Genomic DNA, 24,544 nt, shown 5'->3' on the forward strand with positions numbered 1-24,544 from the left:
CGCGTCCCAAATTACAAATAAATAAAAGGAAACCTCGTGATTTGCTGTAATGGTCCCGAGTCTCCCCGGACCACACACACACACAGCTCCCTGTCAGGAACAATCTGTAGGAGGAAGAATGTGACCAGCAGCAGAACGGTCTGTGGCAACTTCGCCCCGCGTTGCACTGAGCCGGACTGCAGCCCCACAGCCTGCCCTGCCCCCGGGCTCGGTTACCGCTGGAAACCGGGCTCCTCGCTCAGTCTCCTCCGGCAGCGCGGCGCCCGGCGGCTCGCGCGCAGGACCCAGCCAGTGGCAGTCCCCCGCCCCCCGTCGCGCCGGTTTGCTGGCCGCAAGCCGCCCCGATTGCCAGCCTCTCAGGGGTGGGAGGCGCCCCCCGCACCCCCCCCCCCCAAGCAGAACTGGATGAATGAAGCCCCGGGGCCCCGCCTCCTCTGCCTTATAGCTCGGCGGCTGGTCCCTTCTCCCCACTGAGCCGGAGCTCCCCGCCATGGGCTGGGGCAGCGCGGCCGTGGCTGGGCTGCTGCTGCGGCTCCGCTCCCGCGCCAAGCCGGCGGCATGACGCCCCCCCAGCTGTGTGTGTGGGGCCGCTTCAACCACACCGCCCCCAGGCCGTGGGGCGGCGCCGCGCGGGGGGCCGGCAACGGCACGGCGCGCCCCGCGGAGGGGTGCGGCTCGGTCTCGGTGGCGTTCCCCTTGAGCATGATGCTGACGGGCACGGTGGGCAATGCCCTGGCCATGCTGCTGGTGTACCGCGCCTGCCAGAAGACGGAGAACACGCGGAAGAAGTCCTTCCTGCTGTGCATCGGCTCCCTGGCGCTGACCGACCTCACCGGCCAGCTCCTCACCAGCCCCGTGGTCATCGCCGTGTATCAGGCCAACAGGAACTGGCAGGAGTTGGACCCCTCGGGCAACCTGTGCACCTTCTTTGGGTTCTGCATGACCGTCTTCGGCCTCTGCCCCCTCTTCATCGCCAGTGCCATGGCCGTAGAAAGGACCCTGGCCATCAGAGCGCCTCACTGGTACGCCAGCCACATGCGAACCGGGGTGACCAAGACTGTCTTGCTCAGCATCTGGCTGGCAGTGTTTGTCTTTGCCCTCCTGCCCATCGCTGGCTTAGGGCAGTACACCCTGCAGTGGCCAGGCACCTGGTGTTTCATCCAGGCCAGGGACAACCCCGTTGCGGGCAACACCTTCTTCGCTTCAGCCTTTGCCTTTCTGGGACTTTGCTCTCTGATCGTCACCATGGCGTGTAACTTGGCCACGATCAAAGCTTTAGTGGCTCGGTGCAGGACCAAACCCTCGGCATCTCAGTCCAGCAGGCAGTGGGGGAGAATCACCATGGAAACACTGGTCCAGCTATTGGGGATCATGTGTGTTCTCTTTGCTTGTTGGTCACCCCTGTTGGTAGGTTACATTTTAATTTGCTGTGTGATATTGCTAACCCCACAGCATTCTTTCACAGAGAATGGGGGGTGATGGTTACGGTACAGTGGGGGTGCGGGGAGGGAAAACCTGTTACATCCAACTCCCTAAAACATTGTCATTGTGTCCCCCAACTTTCAGCCTGCTTTGTAGGGGAGATAAGCAAGTGGAGGGGGGCGCACCCTGTTGAAGGGAATTGAGTAGCAGGATACAGGTATAAGGGGATCCCTTGGTGAGAGGTACTGGGGATAGGAGCAGGTGCAGGGCACAGTATGTATGGGAGGACCCCTTGGGAAGGGGAGCTGAAGATGGGAGGTGGACATATACAAGGGGACTCACTGTGAAGAGCTAGTAGAGCTGGGGTGACCTGTATGAGGGTCCTCTTGAGGAACTGAGCAGGGGTGAGTGTGATGTATGGGACAGACACCCTCCCCCACCCCCGAGAGAAGGCTAAGGGGGAAATGGAGGTTCAGAAAGACCTTGATGAGAAGCTGATAAGGTCTCAGCTAGAGTATTGTATCCAGTTCTGGGCACCACAGTTCAGGAAAGATATGCAGAAACTGGAGAAAGTCTAGAGGAGAACAGCAAAAATTATTAAAGGTCTAGAAAACATGACCTACAAGGAAAGAGAAAAAACTGGGGTTGTTTAGTCTGGAAAAGAGAAGACCAAAGGGGACTTGATAACCGTCTTCAAGTACATAAAAGGTTGTTATAAGGCAGAGGGTGATAAATTGTTCTCCTTACCCACTGAGTACAGCACAAGAAGTTGTAGGCTTAAATTGCAGCAAGGGAGATTTAGCTTAGATATTAGCAAAAAGTTTCTCGAGTAGTTACGCACTGAACTAAATTAGTTAGGATGGTTGTGGAGTCTTGGTCATGGGAGGTTTTTAAGAACAGTTTAGACAAATACATGTCAGGGATGGTCTGCATCAGTGGTTCTCAAACTTTTATACTGGTGACCCCTTTCACATAGCAAGCCTCTGAGTGCGACTTTTAAATATATTTAACACCATTATAAATGCAGGAGGCAAAGCGGGGTTTGGAGTGGAGGCTGACAACTCACAACCCCCCATGTAATAATCTTGCGACCTCTGAGAGGTCCTGCCCCCCAGTTTGAGAACCCCTGGTTTACATAGTCCTGCTTCGGTGCAGGGGACTGGACTAGATGAGCTATCATATTTCTGTGATTGTGTAGAATGGGGGCTGTCATAGGCTGTGGCCATTTGGGAAACATTCCAGAGGGGATGGCAGAATGAAGGTTTGGGACAAGAGAGGTGGGGATGTTTAGGGAAATGAGGGCTTTGCAAAGAAGGAAGAAAAGAAACCGGGAACATGAAGGAAGAATGTGGGTCTTGGAAGAGATTAGAGACACTAATGTATTTGGCAGCTAGGTAGTGAGTGAGTGAAAGGAAAGAAGAGGGAGATTGATGAGGGATTTGAAAATTCAAAACTTCGTCCAAAGACTGGTGTTAGCAAAGAGTCAAAACACACCAGGACTGGTGTGGTTCTGCTGCCTGGATAGCAGAGAGCAGGTTGAGCAGTTCTGTATTCTCTGCACTATGAAGTGTGGCAGGGATGTTTTTGCTCATCCAACCACGGCAAGGGATCTACCTACTGGAGCACTGAGAAGCCTAGAGTTGGTGGAACAGGCACCAAGTACTGAGGCTATCAATCATCTTCAGGATCTTGGGAGGAAGTGTGTACTGCTGGAAGCCTTATTGTGATGGGGCCTCGTGTTAAGGGGGAAAAGTGTATTTTTTCTGCACCAACCTTGTAGGCACACCTACTCCACTGCTTTGAGAAAGATGATCTGACCTGGGCCCTGTTATCTACCTCTCACTTGTTACACTAGTTATTTCATTCAAGGGTTGTTCGCTGTTTCATATTTTTGGCTGTTTTCAGAGAAGTAGTGATGACAGTAACCACTGCAACATTTTAGCATTTTTTTAAAGAGGCTAATCACACAACTTTTACCCTTTCTTCTTATTCTGTTCTTTTCTTGCTCAGTCCTTCCTTGTTGATCTGGGACAAACCCCTTTTGAGAAGCAGAGGGCCCTGAATGTAGAATGTGTGTGTTTCTGCTGCATGAGACTTGTCCGAGGGGTAAAGGGAGGGGATGATATCTGTAGCACTGTACACTATGAAGAATGGCAGGGACTTTACCCCCACAGGATAGAATTGTGAATGGTGCTAGAGCATCCAGCACCTGGACCCACCAGACATGTTCCGATGTGTATGCATGCACGCATCTCTGAAGGGAAGAGGTGTAACCAGCTATGGGGCCTACCACCACCTTGGGCTGCCTACAGCAGGGATGCAGGAACAGTTTTTATAGTGGGGGTGCTGAGAGCCATTGAACCAAACTGTAAACCCTGTATATAATGGAAACCACTTGGAGGCAGGCGGTGCAGCAGCATCCCTAGTTCCAGCACCTGTGGGCCTCACTGACTCCTTTGCTGTTCCTGGTAGGGAGAATTCCTACCCAACAGAGACCCCTGCAGGTCTCCCCATGCTAGTACATGGCTCATGTACTAGCGTTGAGGATTCGGCCCTTACCATTGACTAGTGCAGCTAAGAATGGCTAGTAGTGCTACTGGAATATTCAGTGTAAATAAGATAGCAGTAGAAATGAGCTAGTTCTGCCCAATGACTTTATTTTTTGTAAATTAATAACATTCCAGGAAAATCTTAAAACAACCCCGCTTCCCCCTGCAACTTCTGCATGTTAGCTGTACAGAGATCATTAATGTGAAATCAGTAACCATATTGCAAACCTAGGAATTGCTTTCTATATGAGAGACAGGACAATGTTTTACTCTTAAGAGCACCAGGGTAGCATGGATTTGACCACACACGCATGCAGGATGCCCAATTTAGATATGATTGCTTTTTTTAACATTGCCCCTCCCTTCATCATGTGTTCAGTCTTTGATATCAGCGGTTGGTGATTAACTGTTTTTTCCACTATATTGAATCAGCTTCTCTAAAAGCTACATAGCCTCCTGCTTCCACACCAGAGGAGCTGAATGAGCCAATTGACCCCAGAAAGGAACTGCTGGTGGACAGTGCTCTATCCAGCTCTGCCTTTGGTGTAAATGCACCTCCTGGCAAGCTAAAATAGATATGTTGTGCTGTGTATTGCCCCCAACACTCCCAGTGGACTCATTCAGAAGTTAGCCTATGTGGCCATGCAGGAGAATAAGGGGGCATAAGATACTCCTTTATCCCTCTCAGTTGACTCCCTGCTTCCCCTTACTTCCCCTTCCCACCGCAGGTGGACAAGGAGTAGGCAGGCAGGGGCTGGGAGGGGACAGAGCCTTGGCTCTACCCCCCAACATGTAGGTCAGCACAGCTGAGCTGGCACCAAAGAGACCATACACTGCCCAGGAAAGGGCGGGTGTAACTTACACCTTCCAAGGGGGATCCAGGGATCAGAGTGGGACTCTCACCGTTCCATCTCTGCTTTGGTCCTGGGGCAGCACAACTATCTGCTTTCCCTTTCTCACGGAGGAGAGCAAGGTGCAAATCTAGCCCAATGTCTCCTCCTTATTTAATTGGCCATCCTCTTTTTACATAATGTTTGGAATGGGTTTGTGAATGACATTGATAAACAATACACGTGAGCTTCATTACTTAATGTCTGCAAAGTGCTTTGGGAGCCTGGGATGAAAGATTCTGTCTAAGTGCATGATAGTCTCAGAGTCTCATACTTTAGTATTCAGCACTGAGCTGGCTATCATAGAAGATTAGGGTTGGAAGAGACCTCAGGAGGTCATCTAGTCCAACTCCCTGCTCAAATCAGGACCAACACCAACTAAATCATCCCAGCCAAGGCTTTGTCAAGCCAGGCCTTAAAAACCTCCAAGGATAGAGATTCCACCACCTCCCTAGGTAACCAATTCCAGTGCTTTACCACCCTCCTAGTGAAATCTTGTTTCCTAATATCCAACTTAGACCTCCCCCACTGCAACTTGAGACCATTACTCCTTTTTCTGTCATCTGCTACCATTGAGAACAGCCCAGCTCCATCCTCTTTGGAACCCCCCCTTTAGATAATCGAAGGCTGTTATCAAATCCCCCTCACTCTTCTCTTCTGCAGACTAAACTATTGCTTTCTTGCAATATCATATCTCAGAGGCATAGTGTGAGTTTATGAGCAAACTACAATACCCTTACTAAGCCTTTGCTCAAAAACAATTGCATCATCAAGAGTTTGCCTGGGAAACTAAGTAGAAACTTATGGCCCTATCCAAAGCTCATTGAAGCTCATGGAAAAATCCACACTGATGTCATTGGGCTTTAGATTCAAACTCTTAGGTCCTGATTCAGCAAAGGATCCTTATTCAGGAAAGCATTGAAGTACATGTTTAAATTAAGCATGTACCTAAATCCTAAACTGAAGTCAATGGGAAAGCGCGTGCTTAAAGTTGAGTGCTTTCTTGAATCACAGCCTCAATGAGGAAAGCAGGCTTTGTCCTAATATGAATAATAAAATAGGATCTCAAGTCACTTCACAGAACAGTAAATGTTATATTTAAAGATTAAACCCAATATTTACAAAACATCCTGATTATCCTGCTCTCTACAAATCTGCACCTTTTCTAATTCATACCAAAACCAACCATCTTACTTCACATCTCAGCAGCAATGTAAGAACAAATGCTGTAGTGAGCCCTCAAAGCAGTAAGGTATCTTCATTCACAGGATTTAATGCAGCACATTAGTACATGTGAATTAGAGCTGAATGACAGTTGCTAGAATTGACCAAAGAGGTGCACTATCACCCGCTGTCACTGCTTCCTTGTTGAATATTTCCATTCAGAAGCCTATTCAGCCTTGTAGAATGTGGATTGCGGATGTGGTTCCACTGCACAAGGTGTATGGGGCCTGAAGGCAGGAGAGCTATGCAGGATCCTCCTGACTTTGGCTTAATGCATTTTCCCATAGGGCCATCCATACTCACTATTGTTCCTTCAATGACAGGAGTTCATGCAGCTGTTCTCAAAGCCTATTTGAATAGGCTTTTTCCAGTTAAAATTTAAGATTTAAATGCTTTAGAAACAGCCACAGAGACTTCTCCCTTCAGGACATTCAAGATGGCTGGCATTTTTTGCTGTCATGAAACGGACTAGAATATACAGCAGGCTACACAACTCTATGGAGACTTAACTCTGCCCCAACATCCCCATTAACAAGCTTGAATTCCTGGCCTTTTGAAGTTAAGGGGAATTTTGCAGCTGACTTCAATAGGCCAAGATTTCACTCCCAGTATGGAAAATAATATTTGTCCTTAGCCTTAATTATTTGAGGGTCAATAAACTAGTTGATTCTTAACCCGACCAGTTAATATAGGGCCATAAACTGAAAATTTAGTCATGTGCATAAGTGTTTCTGGTATCTGGCCCCTAATGAGTGTTTATACAGCCAGAATCTCTACTGCTCACACAGATACCAGATGTCTCCTTCCACTATCAATACTATGAAAGCCCTATTGTGTGTATCTTGATGGCTTATTTTTCTTGCCGCTTTATTACCTTTTCTAGTGTAATATTAAAGCTATAAGAGACAAGAACAGCTCCATTTTTTGAAACATGGGAGTTGTCTGTCATTAAAGACTGTGAAACTAAGTAAGCCAAAGACAACATTTAATGACTTCTTCCTTGTTCACTAGTACCGTACATTGAATACAGACCTAAAGCAATTTCAAACTACTTCCATTTTGTTTGTCATATTTTGCTTTTACTCTTATTATGTAGCTAGTGCCTAAAATGTGCTAGGTGTTTTCCAAATGCAGAGGAACACATGATCCTCTCTTTAAAAGGCAGAAGGATCTCGCAAGTCTGTTTCACCAAGCCTTATGTTTTTAAGCAAAATGGCCTTTTCTCTTTCTTACACACACACACACAACAAAAAATATCCCCTCCTCTACGCTTCCTGTTGATTTATTTTAAATAACATTTTTGCAGATTAAAAGCAGAAAGACAAACTACTTGACTTATACTGTAAGGGTGCCCTCCACTTTACTTAAAGCATCTATGTCAAGAGCAAAAGACGCACTTATATGCAGCGAGGAGAAAAATGGGACAGTCACAGCAGAAGTTGGACAGACCATCTGAGGCTTTTAAACATCATTGATATTATGAGAAAATATTCAGGGAGCTGTAGAGAGAAGGCAAAGAGATCCTCTAACATATTGCTATAAAAGGTCAGCAGTGAATGCTGAACTGGCAACCAACCTGACCTTTACAAATCAAAGGCAGGGCCAATTAAAAACATACTGGCCAGCAGACCTTTGAATTTGTTTTATCTTATTTCTTCTGCCTGTCTGCTTGGGACTCTGCTGATACCCAGAGTGAATTAATGAGTGGTATTTGTTTCTCACTTCAAAACTTTTCATGAATTTTCCAGGAGCCAAGTTCCATAAATCTTCTCTCCAGTGTGTAGCCTCTATGCCAACATGTATCCCTCTTGGATTCATAGTCCCAAAGTTCAGTGCAGGCATTACAGAACAATTTGTGGGTTTTTTGTAATAAATAATTAAAAAGATTGGCACACACTAGGAACAATGGGCCTGATTCTGATCTCACTTCTCTCAGAATGAATTGTGAGTAACTCTATGTAGTCAGTAGCGTATCAGAGTAAAACCATCATAAAGGAGATCAGAATCAGGCCCAACATAGCCCATAGATAGGAAATCTAAAGTATATTTTTTCCCTTGATGTTTGTGTTTAACGCCCATGGAATTTCTTCTATGTGCAGTAAAGGGAGAATTGCCTTTTAATTGCCTTGTCCCTCTTTTCCTAGCATAGATAGACTTAAATTTGGTGCATAAATAGTTTTAACATTATGAGTAATCATTAAAGAACAATTCTTAATTTTTTAAAAAATTATCTGCTGGAATATATTTGTCATGATTACACTTATAATTAGTGCATACAATACTTTGGAATACAAAGCAATTAACCCTTTAAGGCTAACTCAAAAAATAGAGATTTTTTTTCAGGCCAGAAGGGATTGTTATGATCATCTAGTCTGACATCCTGCATAAACATAGGCCAAAAGCAGAGGCTTTCATTGAAACCCCAGTTACATTACTCATTTTTATCTACAATTGCATTAAAACAACTATTCTGAACATTTTGTGAGTATTTTCCAGCTTAAAAAGTCAGTTTCTCCCAGAATCATTTGTTTATGCTGTAGAGACTTTGGTAAAATGAGATTTGTATTCTGTGGCTTAATGGGTTTTTTTTGTTGTTGTTTTTGGTTTTGGGTTTTTTTGAGTAAACCGCTGTTGTTAATGAGTTTTGAAAACCCTTATTATTAACTCATTATATTTATAAAATGAAAACCTTACATGGGCAATGCTCTGTTTTAGGCCTCTCTCTTGGAAACAGGGTTAGGGTTGCCAACTTTCTGATTGCAGAAAACTGTGCCCTGAGGCCCTGCCCCTTCTCCGAGGCCCCGCCCCCTGCTCACTCCATCCTCCTCCCCCTGTTGCTTGCTCTCCCCACCCTCATTCACTCGCTCATTTTCACTGGGCTGGGGCAGGGGGTTGAGCTGCAAGAGGGGGTGCGGACTCTGGTTGGGGGTGCAGGCTCTGGGGTGGGGCCAGGGATGAAGGGTTTGGAGTGTGGGAGGGGGTTTCAGGCTGGGGCAGGGTGTTGGGCTGTGGGAGGGGGTATGGACTGGGTGCGGGCTCCAGGATAGGGTCAGAAATGAGTGGTTCAGGGTGCAGGAGGGGGCTCTGGGCTGGGATGTGGGGGGGGCGGTGAGGGCTTCGGCTGGGGATGCGAGCTCTGGGGTGAGACTGGGGCTGAGGGGTTTGGGATACAGGAGGGGGCTCCGGGTTGGGGCTGAAGGGTTCAGAGTGCGGGAGGGGGCTCATGGCTAGGGCAAGGGGTTGGAGTGTGGGAGGGGGTGCAGGCTCTGGGAGGAAGTTTGGGTGTGGGAGGGGGAGAAGGGTGTGGGCTCCAGGCGGTGCTTACCTCAGGCAGCTCCTGGGAAGCGGCGACATGTCCCTCTGGCTCGTAGGCACAGGTGTGGCCAGGGGGCTCTGCATGCTACCCCTGTCCACAGGTGCCGCCCTCACAACTCCCATTGGCCGCAGTTCCCGGCTAATGGGAGCTGCGAAGCCGGCACTCGGGGCAGCACCTGCACCGCAGGCATGGTTAGGGAGTGGAGTGCTCCTGGCCATCCCTGTGCTTAGGAACCAGACGGACATGCTGGCCACTTCCGGGAGCCGTGCAGAGCTGGCCGCTGCGGCCAACCGGACTTTTAGCAGCCCGATCAGCTGGGCCGACCGGAGCTGCCAGGGTCCCTTTCGACCGAGTGTTCTGGTCGAAAACTGGATGCCTGGCAACCCTAAATGGGATTAGTCAGAGGTTACTATGGTGAGGGACAGGCAAGGAGCAGCAAGGTCCTCAAAAGCCCTGGACATCAGTCCTTTATGATGGGAATCGTAGCGGAATTGTCAGGTAGATGACAGTGCCCAGACCCCGAGGAAGGCTTGGTTAAAAAAGGGGGATACAGGGGAAGTGATGTTGTATTGTTATCGCTTAAAATTAGACAGCTGTAGAGGCTTAAGTCTATTTTATATAATTTAAAACTGGAAATAATCATGGGCAGAAGTCTTTAAAAAAATAAAACTAAATTAATGGAAGCTGCAATCAGTAAGTTGTCCATGAAACAGGCTATTGTAACCTTTGGGTGGGCTAGAAGTTTACTTCATTGTCCTTCTCCACTGCCTAAAAAAGGACACCCAGAATTCAGTCACTAAGGATTTTCACTAAGGATTGCACAGGGTCAACCTTCCCACGTTCAGATCCAAAGAGAACAAAAAGGAATAAAATGTAATTCTTAAGTACCAACTTTATAAAGATAAAGAAACATTACAATTTCTACAACATAACATGGCCACCTTATAATCCACAGACATTATCTTCAGTTATACATAAACTGTAACAAAGAAAACAAATTAAATATAAACAGGTCAGTTCCCACAGAAAAACAGTGAGATGTAACTTGGAGTTCCCAAACGCTAAGATTGAGTTCACCTGAATCTCACTTACAGTCTTTGCTCACCAAAATCTATACAATCTGCTGAGTCAAAAGCATTGCAACAACATCTTCCCTTCACTTGCTTATAGAAATCTCCAGCTGGAATCATCTTCCTCTGCTGCAATCACTCAGCTAGTCAGCTAACCAATTAACCAACCCCTCAGTTAAGTATCTAGATTTTAAAAAAAAGGTTTTAAAAAACTGAAAATAACAAAATAAGTGACTCTTTCCCCATCATCACATTTAAATAAGATAAAAGTTGGTGAATCATTCTAATTGAGACAATTTAAAATAATTTGGTTAAAATCAAACAACATTCCAAGTATACAATTAAAATAAAAAAAGGTTTCCCTTTCTATAATTAACGCAGCCAGGGCTTCCCTGTTGGAGGCTTAACATTATCACTAACCTGCTGCAAAATACTTCAGAGTTAGGGGAAAACAGCCTGCTTTCTGCTCCTGTGGCTCAGCTTCTCCCAACCCACAGATAGCCTTTTGCAAAGCCGCTGCCCTGACTACTTGCCCAGCAACAGGGCATACCCAAAACTACCAAACCCAATTCCAGAAACGTCTGAGTGTGGACTGCTAATTGTGCATCTGCCTAGCAACAGTGAACCACACACAACTCATTCCTACCCCACCCAGTAGATTTCCTAAAGCAGGGGTAGGCAAACTTTTTGGCTCAGGACCACATCTGGGTGGGGAAATTGTATGCAGGGCCATGAATGTAGGGCTGGGGCAGGGAGTTGGGATGCAGGAGGGAGCTTGGGTGTGGAGGGCGTGTGGTGTGCAGGAAGGGGCTCAGGGCAAGGGGTTGGGGTGCAGAGTGTGGGAGGGTGTTGGGGCTTATTCCTTCACCCACTTACTTCCATGGTCCTTCTCGCATGAACAGAGAGCAACAGTACCCTAAGTCCAAAGGTGCAAACAATTCGATGTTTATTGGGGTGAACTTCCAGCAAGCATGATTCCAGTTTCCTTCCTTAGTGTCCCCCTTCCCAGCTCTGACACCACAGAGCCTTACCTGTGGCCCTGTTCCCATTCCTGCCCTTAGCTAAACATGATTCCAATTTCCCCACCCCCATTCCCTGTTCCCATTTCACCCCACCCCCACACACTCACTTCCTGATTGACTGCAGACTATATAGTAAAACTTGAGTTCTGCTTAGCTATACCTTAACCAATCATGTTCCTGAAATTTAACTAACCAATCCTAACATATTGTAACATGATTATTTCACCAATTATATCCCACCACCTTAATTAGTTTACACCCAGCAAAATTAATTATACAGCAGACAGAAACAATCACAGTACCAGACAGAGATTATACAGACAAACAATGGGGAAATGGGGACTACAGTGATAGAACAACAAAGAAATGAGGATTTCACATCCCAGCTATTGATAAGTGAGTTCTTGCCAGACAGGATGCTATCAAACTAAGTTTCCTTTTACATCTTCTAGGCACTTCCCTTTCTCTGGAGGAGATAGGCACTATCAGGACAGGACTGTGTTCCTAACAGCCCAATAGCACCTTATTGCAATGTGACTAGTTTGGAATGTGAGGAGGTGACCGGTCGCTTCCCAGCTTATGGCTGCCTCTGTTGCTTAGCCAAAGGCCTTAGCCTAAGAACAGGGCCTCAGACTGTCACAGTAAGAGAAGGACCTTACACTGGCAGACAGTGATTTTGATTCTTTCTTTTATACCTCTATAACTAGCCAAGTTATAAGAATACACCTAAATTCTTAGAGTATAGGCCTTTACAGACAGGCCTGAATATCTATATCCTAACAAGGGGGCTCAAGGCAGGGGGTTAGGGGACTCAGGGTTGGGGTGCAGGTGGGGTGCGGGGTGCTGGCTGCAGCCTGGTGCCGCTTACCTCAAGTGGCAGTGGCATGCAGCAGGCCTAAGGCAGGCTCTCTGCCTGCCCTGGCCCCATGCCGCTCCCGGAAGTGGCCAGCATGTCCGGCAGTGGCTCCTGGGGGTGAGGTGGGGTAGGGCCAGCACCTCCGCCTCGCGCTGCCCTTGCCTGAGGGTACCACCCCCAAAGCTCCCATTGGCCATGGTTCCCCATTCCCGGCCAATAGGAGCTGCAGGGGGGCGGTGCCTGCAGGCGAGGGCAGCACATGGAGCCCTCTGCCCTCCCCCTTCCTAAGGGGCCGCAGGGGCATGGTTTGCTCTCCCCTGTCCTAAAGAGATATCTCCCTGTTAGGCACATGGGTTATACAGTGTGACCACATGACCTTACCACTGTGACCCTCTTCCTCCTGCCCATCTACTTTCTCCAACTCTTTATTTAAAGCCACTTATCATTAGTTGTCTACAGTTTAGATTGAGCGTCTTCAGAATCTAGCACAATGGGGCCTCGTTCTGATTGGGTCATTAGGCATTGCCATAATACAAATAATAATTATGAGATGTAAATATGTCTCTGTGTGTACATTACAGCAAATGGAAACCAAAAGGTAATTAATTAACATTCCCAGCATTCAGGTTATTTTCTTTAGGATCAGTATTTGAGGAACTCTGAAACATGATAGCCCTTATAATCATTTTAATCTTGTTCTGTGATCTCAGAATTCATGAAATTGCAATATAAATTGGCAGATAAAATACAGTATTTATAAAGAATCTGCTTTCATGTGCCAGTTGCTATCTGTTTTGTTTATATTACATAATGCTCCACTGTTCCATGGAATGTTAAATTGCTTTGCTGGAAATTTCACTTTAAACAACATATAAGGTTATAATTCCATGAATTCTATGTTGGCCTATTAAAATAATTTTAACTGAAGTCTGTAAAAGTTACAGGGCTAAATCCTCAACTGGTGTAAATCACTGAAGTCACTGGAGCCACAGAGATTTATATCAACAGGGGGTCTGGCCCACAATTTGTATCATAATGTAAATTAATCACCCTATTTTATTAAACTATAAACTACATAAAGTGATGGGGCAATTCACATAGAATCATGGACTCTAGAGATAATAAAAAGCTATTATGTCATCAAGTACATCTTCCTGGTAGCACAAGATTACGTATTCTGTATTATACATTTACTAACGATCTGTCCAGTCTAATTTTAAATATCTACTCACAACATGTTATATATATGAAAGCTCAAAGACTCCCAGCAACTTTATAAAATAAAGCAATTTAAAAGAGCATTCATTCTATTTAAAAACAGACAAATTCAAACTTGCGCTAAGTCTAATGTTTCAGCTTGAGAACTCAGCTTCTGGAGACCTATGTGATTGGTGATCATTGAGGACAAAACTACTGGCGAGCTTTCCTGACTTCTGGAGGCTCCGCTTAACTAGTTTTAGCCAGCCAGCCAGCCTCCAGAATTGTAATTTTTAATTATTTGCAAGGATTCTTTAGGAAAAACCATGCCCTTGCTCTTAGGAGCCATATTGGGGTATGGGGAGAAGAGGATGGCATCTGTGCATAGAGGGACCAGTCTTTAGGCAGGAGTAGCTGGGAGGGGAGTCCTGTCTCCACGGAGTAGCCTCTGCCAACCCATACATGACCTCCTTGCAGCATATCCTTGTAGCATGCATCCTTGTATCCATGACCTTGTAGCAGCATATCCTCCAGCCCTTCCCACTCCTCTGTCCTGCCTCCTGATGTTCAGGCAGCCTTCACAGAGATGGAAGAAGAGCTCTGTGAGGAACGAGGGAGTTGCTCCATCCATGCTCCCACACACACTTCCCCCCACCAGCCCCGAGTGTCCATTGCCACCAACCCTTTTGCAGGGGAATCAGGTCTGCTTCCATGTGTCCCTCTACAACATGAAGAAGGGGGGTTGGATTTGCCCTGTAATGTCCAGCAGTATCCTATGACTAACATACATAGCTACCTCACCTTATCACCTTAAAACAAGGATCATAACCTACCAGTAAATCCTTTGGGCTCATTTCTGCACCCAGGTACATAGATGCTACTCCCATCAAACCCCACAGGAACTGCACCTGTGTAACTGAGGCAGAATTAAGCCTGTTAATTATATTATGCTAATTATCATTGCAAACTCTCTCAGCCTATCGGACCCCAAGACAGAACCCTGTTTGCTTTGTTCTTGGGCAATAGCTATACTTGAAAGGACCCCAAGGTGATTGGCCTGGGGATGGCCCCCCCATGCCACTTGGGCTGTCAAGGGCCAGTATGAAGTCTCAAGCTTCATTAAGTTTTGGAAGTTTCCCTGCAGGGCTTCTCAGGGGGTGAATTGTGCCCCCTCTCTGGTCTCTCCTCTCGCCTCCACTTTGTTCCTGAGATACATAGTTGATCCTCTGTAAATTCCAGGACTGGGACAGATGGTGCCATGGAAAAAGCTGATTCTGTCTTTTGCACAGGGATAGCCATGCATAAAGTGCAGATTTCAATTTAGAACTCAAATACGTATTTCAATATTTCCCATGCTGGGAAACAGCCTGGGAGTCAGGAAACCTGTATTCGATTCCTGGCTTCACCCCTACCTTCTGTGTGATTTTGGCAAGTTGCTACACTTATTATCTGATGTGCAGAAGTACCTAGGGGACATAATTATGGACTAGGCCCCCACTGAGCTAGGTGCTGTGAAACTACATAACAAAAAGACAATCCCTGACCCAAGGAGCTTGTATCATCTCTGTGTCTCTGTCTCCCCTTCTCCCTCTGTCAGTGTGACCTATTTAGAATGCACTTTCTTCAGGGAAAAGATTGTCTTTCATTATGTGTCTGCTTTAAAGTGTTGAGTATCTTAGTTTTTAATTACAAACAAGTAGTGGGGCATAGGCATTGCTCCATTATGCAATTGCAATCCAAACGCCCTTGCAGAAACTTATATGCCAAATTTATACTCAGAAAGAATTTTTGTCTTGTATTTATAGCCCCTAGAAAACAGTTTGTAATATGCTGGACCTTAGCTATAATGAAGCTATAATAAGTGTCTCTGAAATGGTACTAAATATAAAAGCAGCTAATCTCAATGGAAAAAAATCAGAAAGTAGATACCAACTAAACCATGGAAAAATAAATACATATTTGACAACCTTCAAAATGTGCCTCCTAGTTCTCAGAATTATATAAAGCAGGGATCGGCAACCTTTGGCATGTGGCCCATCAGGAAAATCTGCTGGCAGGCTGGGACAGTTTATTCACCTGCAGTGTCTGCAGGTTCTGCCGATCACAGCTCCCACTGGCCGCGGTTCGCCATTCCAGGCCTGGGGGCTGCAGGAAGTGGCGTGGGCCGAGGGATGAACATATCACAACACAGAGAGCCTCTCACCATCTTTTTTCTGGTAATTAATGGATATATCCTGGGAAAACAATAGACAGAGAGAAACTGTGGTCTTGTGGATTAAGCAAAGGACTGGGAAGCTGGAGTCTATTTCTAGCTCTGCCTCTTTCCTGTATAACCTTGGACAAATGAACTAAACTCTTATTCGCCTTCATTTCCCTCTCAGTAACATGGGGCTAATGATGCTTCTGTATTACGAGATTTATTTCATTAATGTCTGTAAAACACTCTGAGATTCTGAGATGCAAAGGGCTCTTGAAGTGCTAAGCATTATTGTGATTGATTGAATTATTATATTGCAGTCTTCAATTGATAAGTCTTTAAAAGCCACAAGCCTTATGGCATATGATAAACCAACAGGGAAAATTGATTTGCTGAGTTCAAATGTCTATCTGTGCCAACCATCTCAATAAGCAATATCAAGTAATGCACAGATCTTACCTAAAATCCCCAAGGTCTAAGGGGATCATTGACACATCTCTATGATGGTGCTATTAGTTTAGCAGCTGACAGTTTGAAATACAAGTGTTAGGACTGCCCTGGAGTACAGATTTTCTGGGAGATAGTATGATTGAAGATCTTCAGCTCCTAGGCTGCTTTCTACAAATTAATGGCTATTGTTTTACCTAGGGTAGTTAGTGGTAACACATCAAGAAAAGCCAGTCTACTGATGAAATTTCTTTTGACAGCTGCCAGTCATGTTATAGTAGCCAGAGGCATGGCCACTCTGGCCCCATTTTGGGTGGTAGGTACTGTAACATATGGGATATGTCGGTCATGGAAACACATGCATAAAGTATGTTTAAATGCCCATGATTTTACAATTTGCCTACCTTTTCTCAACCACACCAACTAAAATACTTAGGGGTCAAATGGCCACTCTTATCATTCTTTGTACCTTATTAACTCGTATTATATTGAAGTTTCTTCTCTCAATATGAATTATCCAGCTAGATTTAGCAACATGGGTAAGGGTGGAGGTGGCAGAATGAGCTCTTTTAATTGATTTCCCAAGCTCTGCAATTTCCTAGTCTAGATCAGTCCATCTCTCACCAGTACAACTTCATCTAGCCTTCTGCCATGTCCCAAAGATGGGAGATAACAGGCTCCTGGCTGATATCAGTGCCAGATATATTAGATCAAACCAGTGGACAAGGTGGAGGGTAAGATCTTTCTCTCCCCCCATTACTGCTGTGACCTGAAGCACATCCTCAACGTAAATACACACACACACACACTCTCTCTCTATTGTATGTAAGGCCTCTTTGAATGAAGTTCATGGGGGCCATTCTTTATTTTCCATGATCATGGTTTGATTTGAGGGAAGTAGCAGGAGGGGATCGGAAGATTCTAATCTGATGGGCCCCTCTCTCATACCTGCCTGAAGAAATATGGATGTGGTTTATTTTTAATGATACACATTTATCTCACCTTTTCTTAGATTATGATGTTGAAAATGATCTTCAGTCACACATCGGTTGAACACTGCAAGCCATCTGAGAACACAGTTCAAAGCATAGAACTGCAGAAAGAATGTAATTTCTTCTTGACGGCTATCCGCTTGGCCTCACTAAACCAGATCTTGGACCCCTGGGTTTATCTGCTATTAAGAAAAATTCTCCTCCGAAAGTTTTGTCAGGTAGCAAATGCTATCTCCAGTTGTTCTAATAATGGATGGAAAGGGCGACCTATCACATTAACAGATGAAATCAGACAAACAGCAGCATGAAAGAATATTGATACACCTTGCATGCAAACTACTTTTGACAAGTAGTCTTAAGCCTTACTGTGAATTTGGGCATCTGTGGCATGCCGGTCCCCACATAACTAACTGCAGCATAGTAGTACTTTTGAATGGACTTAGACTGCCAGATAATTATGTGTCCGGTGTGCCAGCAATACATAAGTATAAACAAAGGAATATGGTCTATTATTAACAGTTACCTGTTAAAATTCTGGTCTCTTTTTGATCCACAGCTAAAACCATTCAAGCTAAAGAATATGACTTTTTTTCTGCTGTATACTTCATGTTTTCTGGGGATTTTTCTTTCTTTGAAGGAGAAGAATCAATAATTTTTATGTCAGGTAACATTTGAGGCACAGATTCAACAGCTTAAGTTATTGAAAAGACTCATTCCTGTACTTAATTTTGACTCTTAAGATTATCGGCTAGATCCAGATATTATTCCTACCTCCTTTTCTGGGGAAAATGCAAGAGACTTGAGGGGAAAAATAATAGGAGTCCTTCCCTGTCTTTAGATTTCAATGATTTGTTAGAAGAATTGCCAATGCCTTTGTGTAGAATAATGGTGTTCTCTTTCAAGTGCTGAAAGGCTGCTGGAGTCTTATGTGCTACAGGGGCTTACCATGGTAATTACTGATTTTTAGTGACTGCAAGAATAAACTCACCTGCTGCAAAGGAGAGGGGGCTTTGGGGAACAGCAGAAATGTACAATCTGCTTTAAAAAAGAAAACAAAAAGAAGATAAACTTAAAACTTTTTTTTTTTACAAGTAATACCTGTGAAACACCCAGCAAAGCACTCATCACTATGGTGATGTAGTCTACCTTAACTATTTACAGTAGATGCCCCTTTCACATAGCAAAAAACTCACCCAACACCTTCAAAGAGCAGCTTTATTTGTGAAGGTCATGATTCTGGGAACAGAAAGACCTTTCAGCTACCCTCTGGTGGTGGGCGCACCACATACACAGCACCACTTATTTACTTAAGCTCCCAAAGGGTGGGTCACTCACAATATGAAATGTCAGCCAAGAAACAATAGATTTTTCCTAAAATACAGCTTTCAGAAACATGACAGCCTTGGAATTTTTTTTTCTTTTTTTAAATCAAGCCCCATTGTCAGATTTCAGCTGGAGGATCTCATTAGTCAGATCTTTCCTGGAATAATTTTCAGGGTGGATTATAAGGACTCACGTTTCTGCTGAATCGTTTGACCATCTTTTACTAACTCCCCTTTTTTCCTCCAGTTTTTCATGGGCCCATAACCTCTAACCTGTCCCATTTAATGGCTTCCTTGCTGGATTAGATCTCTATGAAATTGTTTGCAAGAATATACATGCCAAATTCTGGTCTGTTACACATAAATGCAAGCTTGCTGAGATTAGTGGAGATACGTTTTCTTATGCCATATCTAAATTCAGCCATGGAATTTCTATCTGAGTTAAAGGAGGTTTGTACATGGGATTGGTACAATAACTGTATTCATATGTTAGAGTATGAAAAACCATTGGGCAGATAAGGCCTTTAAAATGGCATAATTTTACTTAACAGCAGTGCATAATTGACTGGAAAAATTAGCTCTCAAGTTCAAACATATTTTTTGATATCACACTAGTCTGTAGTTTGGTAATGGGCAATATTAGAAATGTGCTACTGTAAATACTCTTGTAGATAAGGATAACATTCATGACAACTAATCTTCCCGTGTCTGTAGGTACACATTGAAATAGCATGAAATATGAAAATCCGAGGTGGCAGGCAGAAAGCATTTGGCTAATCACTTTTCATGCCCTTGTGTCTAATCTGCACCATCATGACAGACAAGAAAGAAAAGTAACTGGAGTTATACTGGCAGTTACTATTGTATATCAAAGCTGATTACTTTTAATGTGACATCAGGACTCTGACATCTCAATGATAATTCAAGAATTAGTGTAAATTACACTCAGGTACTTTGACATTTTGTAATCCACTGGTTTTACTTTAAATCTACTTGCCTTCTTGTTCAGTTTCACAGTGACACAAAATAAACATGCTTATTCAGCCCATATCTGACTGAATAAGGAAGAAATCAAGGACTGCATCCAAAGCCCATTGAAGCCAATGGCCTTTGGATCAGTCACTAAGGGTAGGTCTACACTGCAAAAAAGAGATATGCTATTAACTTGGGTTAAACTAGCAGTCAACACAAGGCAACTCATCTTTTAACTTGGGTTAGCAAGTCAAGTGAAGGCCTATAGGGGAGCTTGGGGGACTGCTCTACCCGCTGGGCTATTGGGTATAATGTGGGCACCACAGCCTTTTCCTCCACCTTCTGCAAAAAAAATATTTTTTTTGCAAGAAAGGGCTGAGCTGACTTGGGTGCCTAACTCCAGGAGAGGAGTTCATGGCTTGAGCCCTGTGTGGAGGAAGGCATCTCTCTCTGGCCAGTGATTAAATCCCTTTGAAGGGTGGGATTTAGGCCGCACCCCTGTCCTCAGCATTTCCTGTTAGCTTGTTGCTAATCAGGGTATTGGCTTCTGAGAATCCCTTTTAGGCACCTTACTCTCTCCCTGCATTGTGCTTAACGTGGGTTTGTGAATTGCACTAGGCAGCGGGGCACCAAAAAGTTTGGTGTGGTAACACTCAGCATTACAATGCCATGGCCTCCTTGTGAATCTAATGCTAAGGGTCTGATCCTCCTCCTATTGAAATCAATGGGAAATTTGCCATTAGCTTGGAAACAGGACACTGAGACTCCTAAAAGTAATGTTTCTTCTACATAGTGTAGTGGTAGGAGAGAGGATAATGACTTTATGAAATAAAGCAAGATGTAAACCCAATTTAAGGAGCATATTGCTTGCGTCAATGGAAAACAAACCAGTCAGCCTGCATGGACACCAGAGAGAAATAATCACAACAAATGGATTCCCACTTTGAATGTAAAAGGTAGGAGAGCAGCAGTCTGTAAATAAGATTTTGATTAGCCTGCGTTCATGGTAATCAGTCTTAATAGTTTGGCTCTAAGCTAAAATGTGAAGTCACCTAGAATTTAATAATGTCTTTTGCTGTTTTTGTTTTGTAATTTTTGCCCTGAATTAATGTGCCTGTTTTAAACTTGTTTTTTTTTTATTAAGTGTAGACTTGGTTAATGGTAGAGTTGTTTCTTTGTGTTCATCTTGTACTTTAAAGAGTTACATTAGAGCTGGGCCAAACAGGTTTAGACAGGTTCTAGTTCCTTTGAGGTTTAGGTACCTGACGAGGAGGTTAATTCAAACTACTTTCCACACTTATAACTTCCCTTGAAATGAATGGTAATAACAATTGAGGCTAGTGAAAGAAAGGGAAATGCCTTGCTAACATTTAAAAAGGCTTTCAGCTATTAAAATATCATTTAGAAAAACTCCTGTATAGTTCCTAAATCCTCATCACATACACCTGTAGGAAGTGCAACTCCATCAAATGTTTTGTGGCCTTCTGTGGCTCACTGTGATTTTCTTGTTTTCATTCATAGTCTCTTAGGAACAGCTGTTCACCAACTGATGTATCTCTAAAGCTAGATAGCTACTCGGAAAAATAAAACAACTCCTGAATATGTAACAGATGTGCAAAACCCGTCCAATAAGACTAATTAACCTAATTAACCTAATTAACAACATCTATGATGTTCCCCGGTAACAGGGCAGAAGACACATCTAACAGCAGTCTAAGTGAGGAAGGCAGCATGTTGTGATATCGAAAGCATTTTTTTTTCCAGTTAGCAAGTCTCCCTTCTGGTTTGCATGCTTTTTGTGTGGGTATTTCTATCTTAGCCCATTTCTGTGATGTCCCTCTTGCAAAAGTTATGTGTTATATTAATGTGCCTATCATTAAAAAGAAGGCTGATTCAGGTATAGTTATATAAATAGATCATTTATAAATGAAAGCTGCTCTTAGGACACTACTTAGACTAATGTGATCCAATAAGAGCACTATCTTAATAATTTAGTGTCATACCTAAGGCGGAACCAAGGACACACCTTTTAAAAGCAGATCCATTATTCTTCAAGGCATATTAGGATAGTCAGTTATGCACATCCATACAATATGTCTGAGAAGACATAGAGCTTAATTCCGCTTGGACATGCACAGCTCAGTAGGTTTGCACTGGTGCAAAAAAGGAGTGGAATTTGGCTGATATTCTGAAAATCGGAAACATACCCTTCAACTACAATAGGTTTACACCAATGTAACTGAGATCAGAATTTGGCATTCAGTACCTTCTAGGTAATGGAACAGAATACAATAAACTAGAACTACAATGTCCTGGCCAACATTTGCAGTCTGAAAAAAACCAGCTCTACTGTCTAACAAGGAGATAATGTTCAGTAAAATGACCACATGTGCCTACACAGCATCTGTCCTACTAGTGTCGAGCTCATTAATGGTAAGTGCTTTGGGAAATACTGAGTGAGAAAGATGCTGTATGAAACCAAATTATCCCTTACTCTCTTTGAAAAAGTGCCATGTGCCATTTCGTGCCAAAAGAATGGTATGTTAAAAGCCTGTTTTTCTGTTCAAGAGTTTAGCCTCATTCAGTTTATGCACATTAGCCATTTTTCAGAAGTCTGTCCCTTGTGAAGTGGGTCAGAGTGACCTCAATTATTTGAGTGAATTGTGCTCTGCTGGACTTTTCTGTCAATAGCTGAACAGCAGCCTGGTACAATAGGATTCAATTTTCTCTAGTATAGTGTAGCAAGCGTACAAAAAGTCTATGAAATTGAGTAATTTTTGTCCTAATATCACCACTTCTACTGTAGGAGCCACTGGGAAAACATTAGTTTTTCATATAGACTAACAATGAGATATGCAATGGCAATATAAGAACTGATGAAATGTAAAGATAGTTTAAGCTAATTGTTGAAGGGAACCAGATATGGGCATTATAATGCTCAGAATAATCTCATCCGTCTTGAACTCCTGTTATTAAAACAGTTCCTTTATTTTTTTTAATTTAGAGAAAAGGGGATCATATCTGTCTTTGGATGCAGTAATATGAAGACCATTTTATAAAACAAGAAAGTGGGATAGATTATTTACATCTTATTTGTTTATAGCAAAAGAATTTAAGCACTATTTGCCAGGCATGGCGATATGACATGACTGGCAACTGAAGCACTTTCTTAAATGAATTCAAAGATCTTTATCAGAAATGTAAGGATTTGTTTTGTTTTCCCATTTATCTGGTTTTGTGAGAAAGATATTTTTGCTGTACATTTTTGCAGATGCCTTCTATATTATTCTAAAGTATGTAAATTTCACTACAGTAGTATTTCAAAGATCCATTTTGATAAAATGATGTACTTCTGTCAGAGACATTGTAGCAACTGTGGTGTCTGGTGGAATTCTTTGCTATAATTTTGTTGGCATTCAAAACACAGGCTGTTGGTGTATTGAATGTGTGTGTGTCATATTTGTCAATGCAAAATAAATATTTAAAAGTTCAGCAGAACAACTGGTCTTTATTTCTTGATGCCAGCTTTTGCCTGCAACGTTTTGCTACAACAGTTTCAAGTAACCTTCTGTAATTGGCTTCAATGTGAGCACTATTTGCTGGTAAACACCTTGAGCCAAATTCTGTGCTGACAACATTAGGACTGACGGCAGAGGGTCTAAGTACAGAATCTGGCCTTTTTTGTGGGCCAGATTCTGCCATCCTTATGCACACCAAGTAGTACTTCATGCCCACTGAAATCAGTGTCACCGTTTGCAGAATAAGGTAGTACTATACGTGAGTAAGGGTGGCAGAATCTAGCACTCTATCACCAGGTTAGCAGCACATTTGTATATCTTGATAAAACAAGATACCTGATTTATAGCATTTGTGTTTGCTGTTGTACGTAACTGTCTGGGTTGTTCACCTTACCACTTTTGCAGATCACAGTAGCATATTTAGACAGCTATGGTGACATTGATAATTGCATGCAGAACGGCTCATCATGTATTTTTATTAGCAGTGCCGAAGAGGCTTTCACCCTGCTGTGGGCTAAGAACAGCTGATGATATTGATATGACTCTGCGCCTGCACTTCCTTGTTAAAGGTAAGAGGAGCACCAGCAGATCAGAGTCTATAGCCCACAGATTCTGAATAACAGATGAATAGTGTATCTAAGACACCCATTTGGACAGAAGAGCAATCTTTGAACTTGTGATGAACAATTTGAGCAGCTGGGAAAAAAAAATTCCCTTTCTGTCTCACATAAAGCGTTCCCTGTCTTCTCAGTGTCAGGTAGGAGTTTCCAAAGAGTAGCAATTGGGCAAGAGTCCCAGATGGACATGTCTGAGCAGCTGTCTGCCTTCAGATCTTACACCCCTTGATTAATGCTAGTATGACTGGATATGTGGAGGGCTCTACCTAATTCGTGGCTGTGAAAAACATGTCCCGGATCATGAAATCTGGTCTTTTGTGTACTTTTCCCCTATACTGTACAGATTTCACAGGGGAGACCAACATTTCTAAAACTCAGGGTCCCGAACAAAAAGGAGGATGTGGGGGGGGCCACAAGGTTATTGTAGGGGGGTTGCGGTATTGCCACCTTTACTTCTGCACCGCCTTCAGAGTTGGGTGACTGAAGAGCAGTGGCTGCTGGCCAGCACATCCAACTCTGCAGGCAGCAGTGCAGAAGCAAGGGTGGCAATACCATCCCAGGCCATCCTTCCTTCTGCGCTGCTGCTGGTGGCAGCACTGCCTTCAGAGGTGGGCTCCCAGCCAGCAGCGGCTGGTCTCGGGCTGCCCAGCTCTGAAGGCAGTGCAGAAGTAAGGGTGGCAATACCGTGACCCCCCTACAATAAACTTTGTGACCCCCCAACCCTCTTTTGGGTCAGGACCCCTATAGTTACACCATGTGAAATTTCCGATTTAAATAGCTGCACTCATGAAATTGACGATTTTTAAAATCCAGTGACCATGAAATTGACCAAAATGGACTGAATTTTGTAAAGCCCAAGATATGTGCCATTCCTCATCTTCCTCCACTATCAAGCAAGAGAGGGACCTAACCACTAGACTATGTGATATTTTG

The 24,544-nt window shown here is 43.9% G+C and overlaps 1 protein-coding gene across 1 annotated transcript; it reads left to right on the forward strand.

Moving 5' to 3' along the window:
• Window positions 1–236: 236 nt before the first annotated feature.
• Window positions 237–22,974, forward strand: PTGER3 (prostaglandin E receptor 3). The gene is made up of 2 exons (XM_027825881.3): window positions 237–1,407; window positions 17,203–22,974. Exons 1-2 carry the CDS (start codon window positions 559–561, stop codon window positions 17,488–17,490), a joined length of 1,137 nt encoding a protein of 378 aa, XP_027681682.2. The 5' UTR covers window positions 237–558; the 3' UTR covers window positions 17,491–22,974.
• Window positions 22,975–24,544: the final 1,570 nt, after the last annotated feature.

Source organism: Chelonia mydas, chromosome 8 (genome assembly GCF_015237465.2).
Source record: "Chelonia mydas isolate rCheMyd1 chromosome 8, rCheMyd1.pri.v2, whole genome shotgun sequence".
Classification (NCBI taxonomy): Eukaryota; Metazoa; Chordata; order Testudines; family Cheloniidae; genus Chelonia; species Chelonia mydas.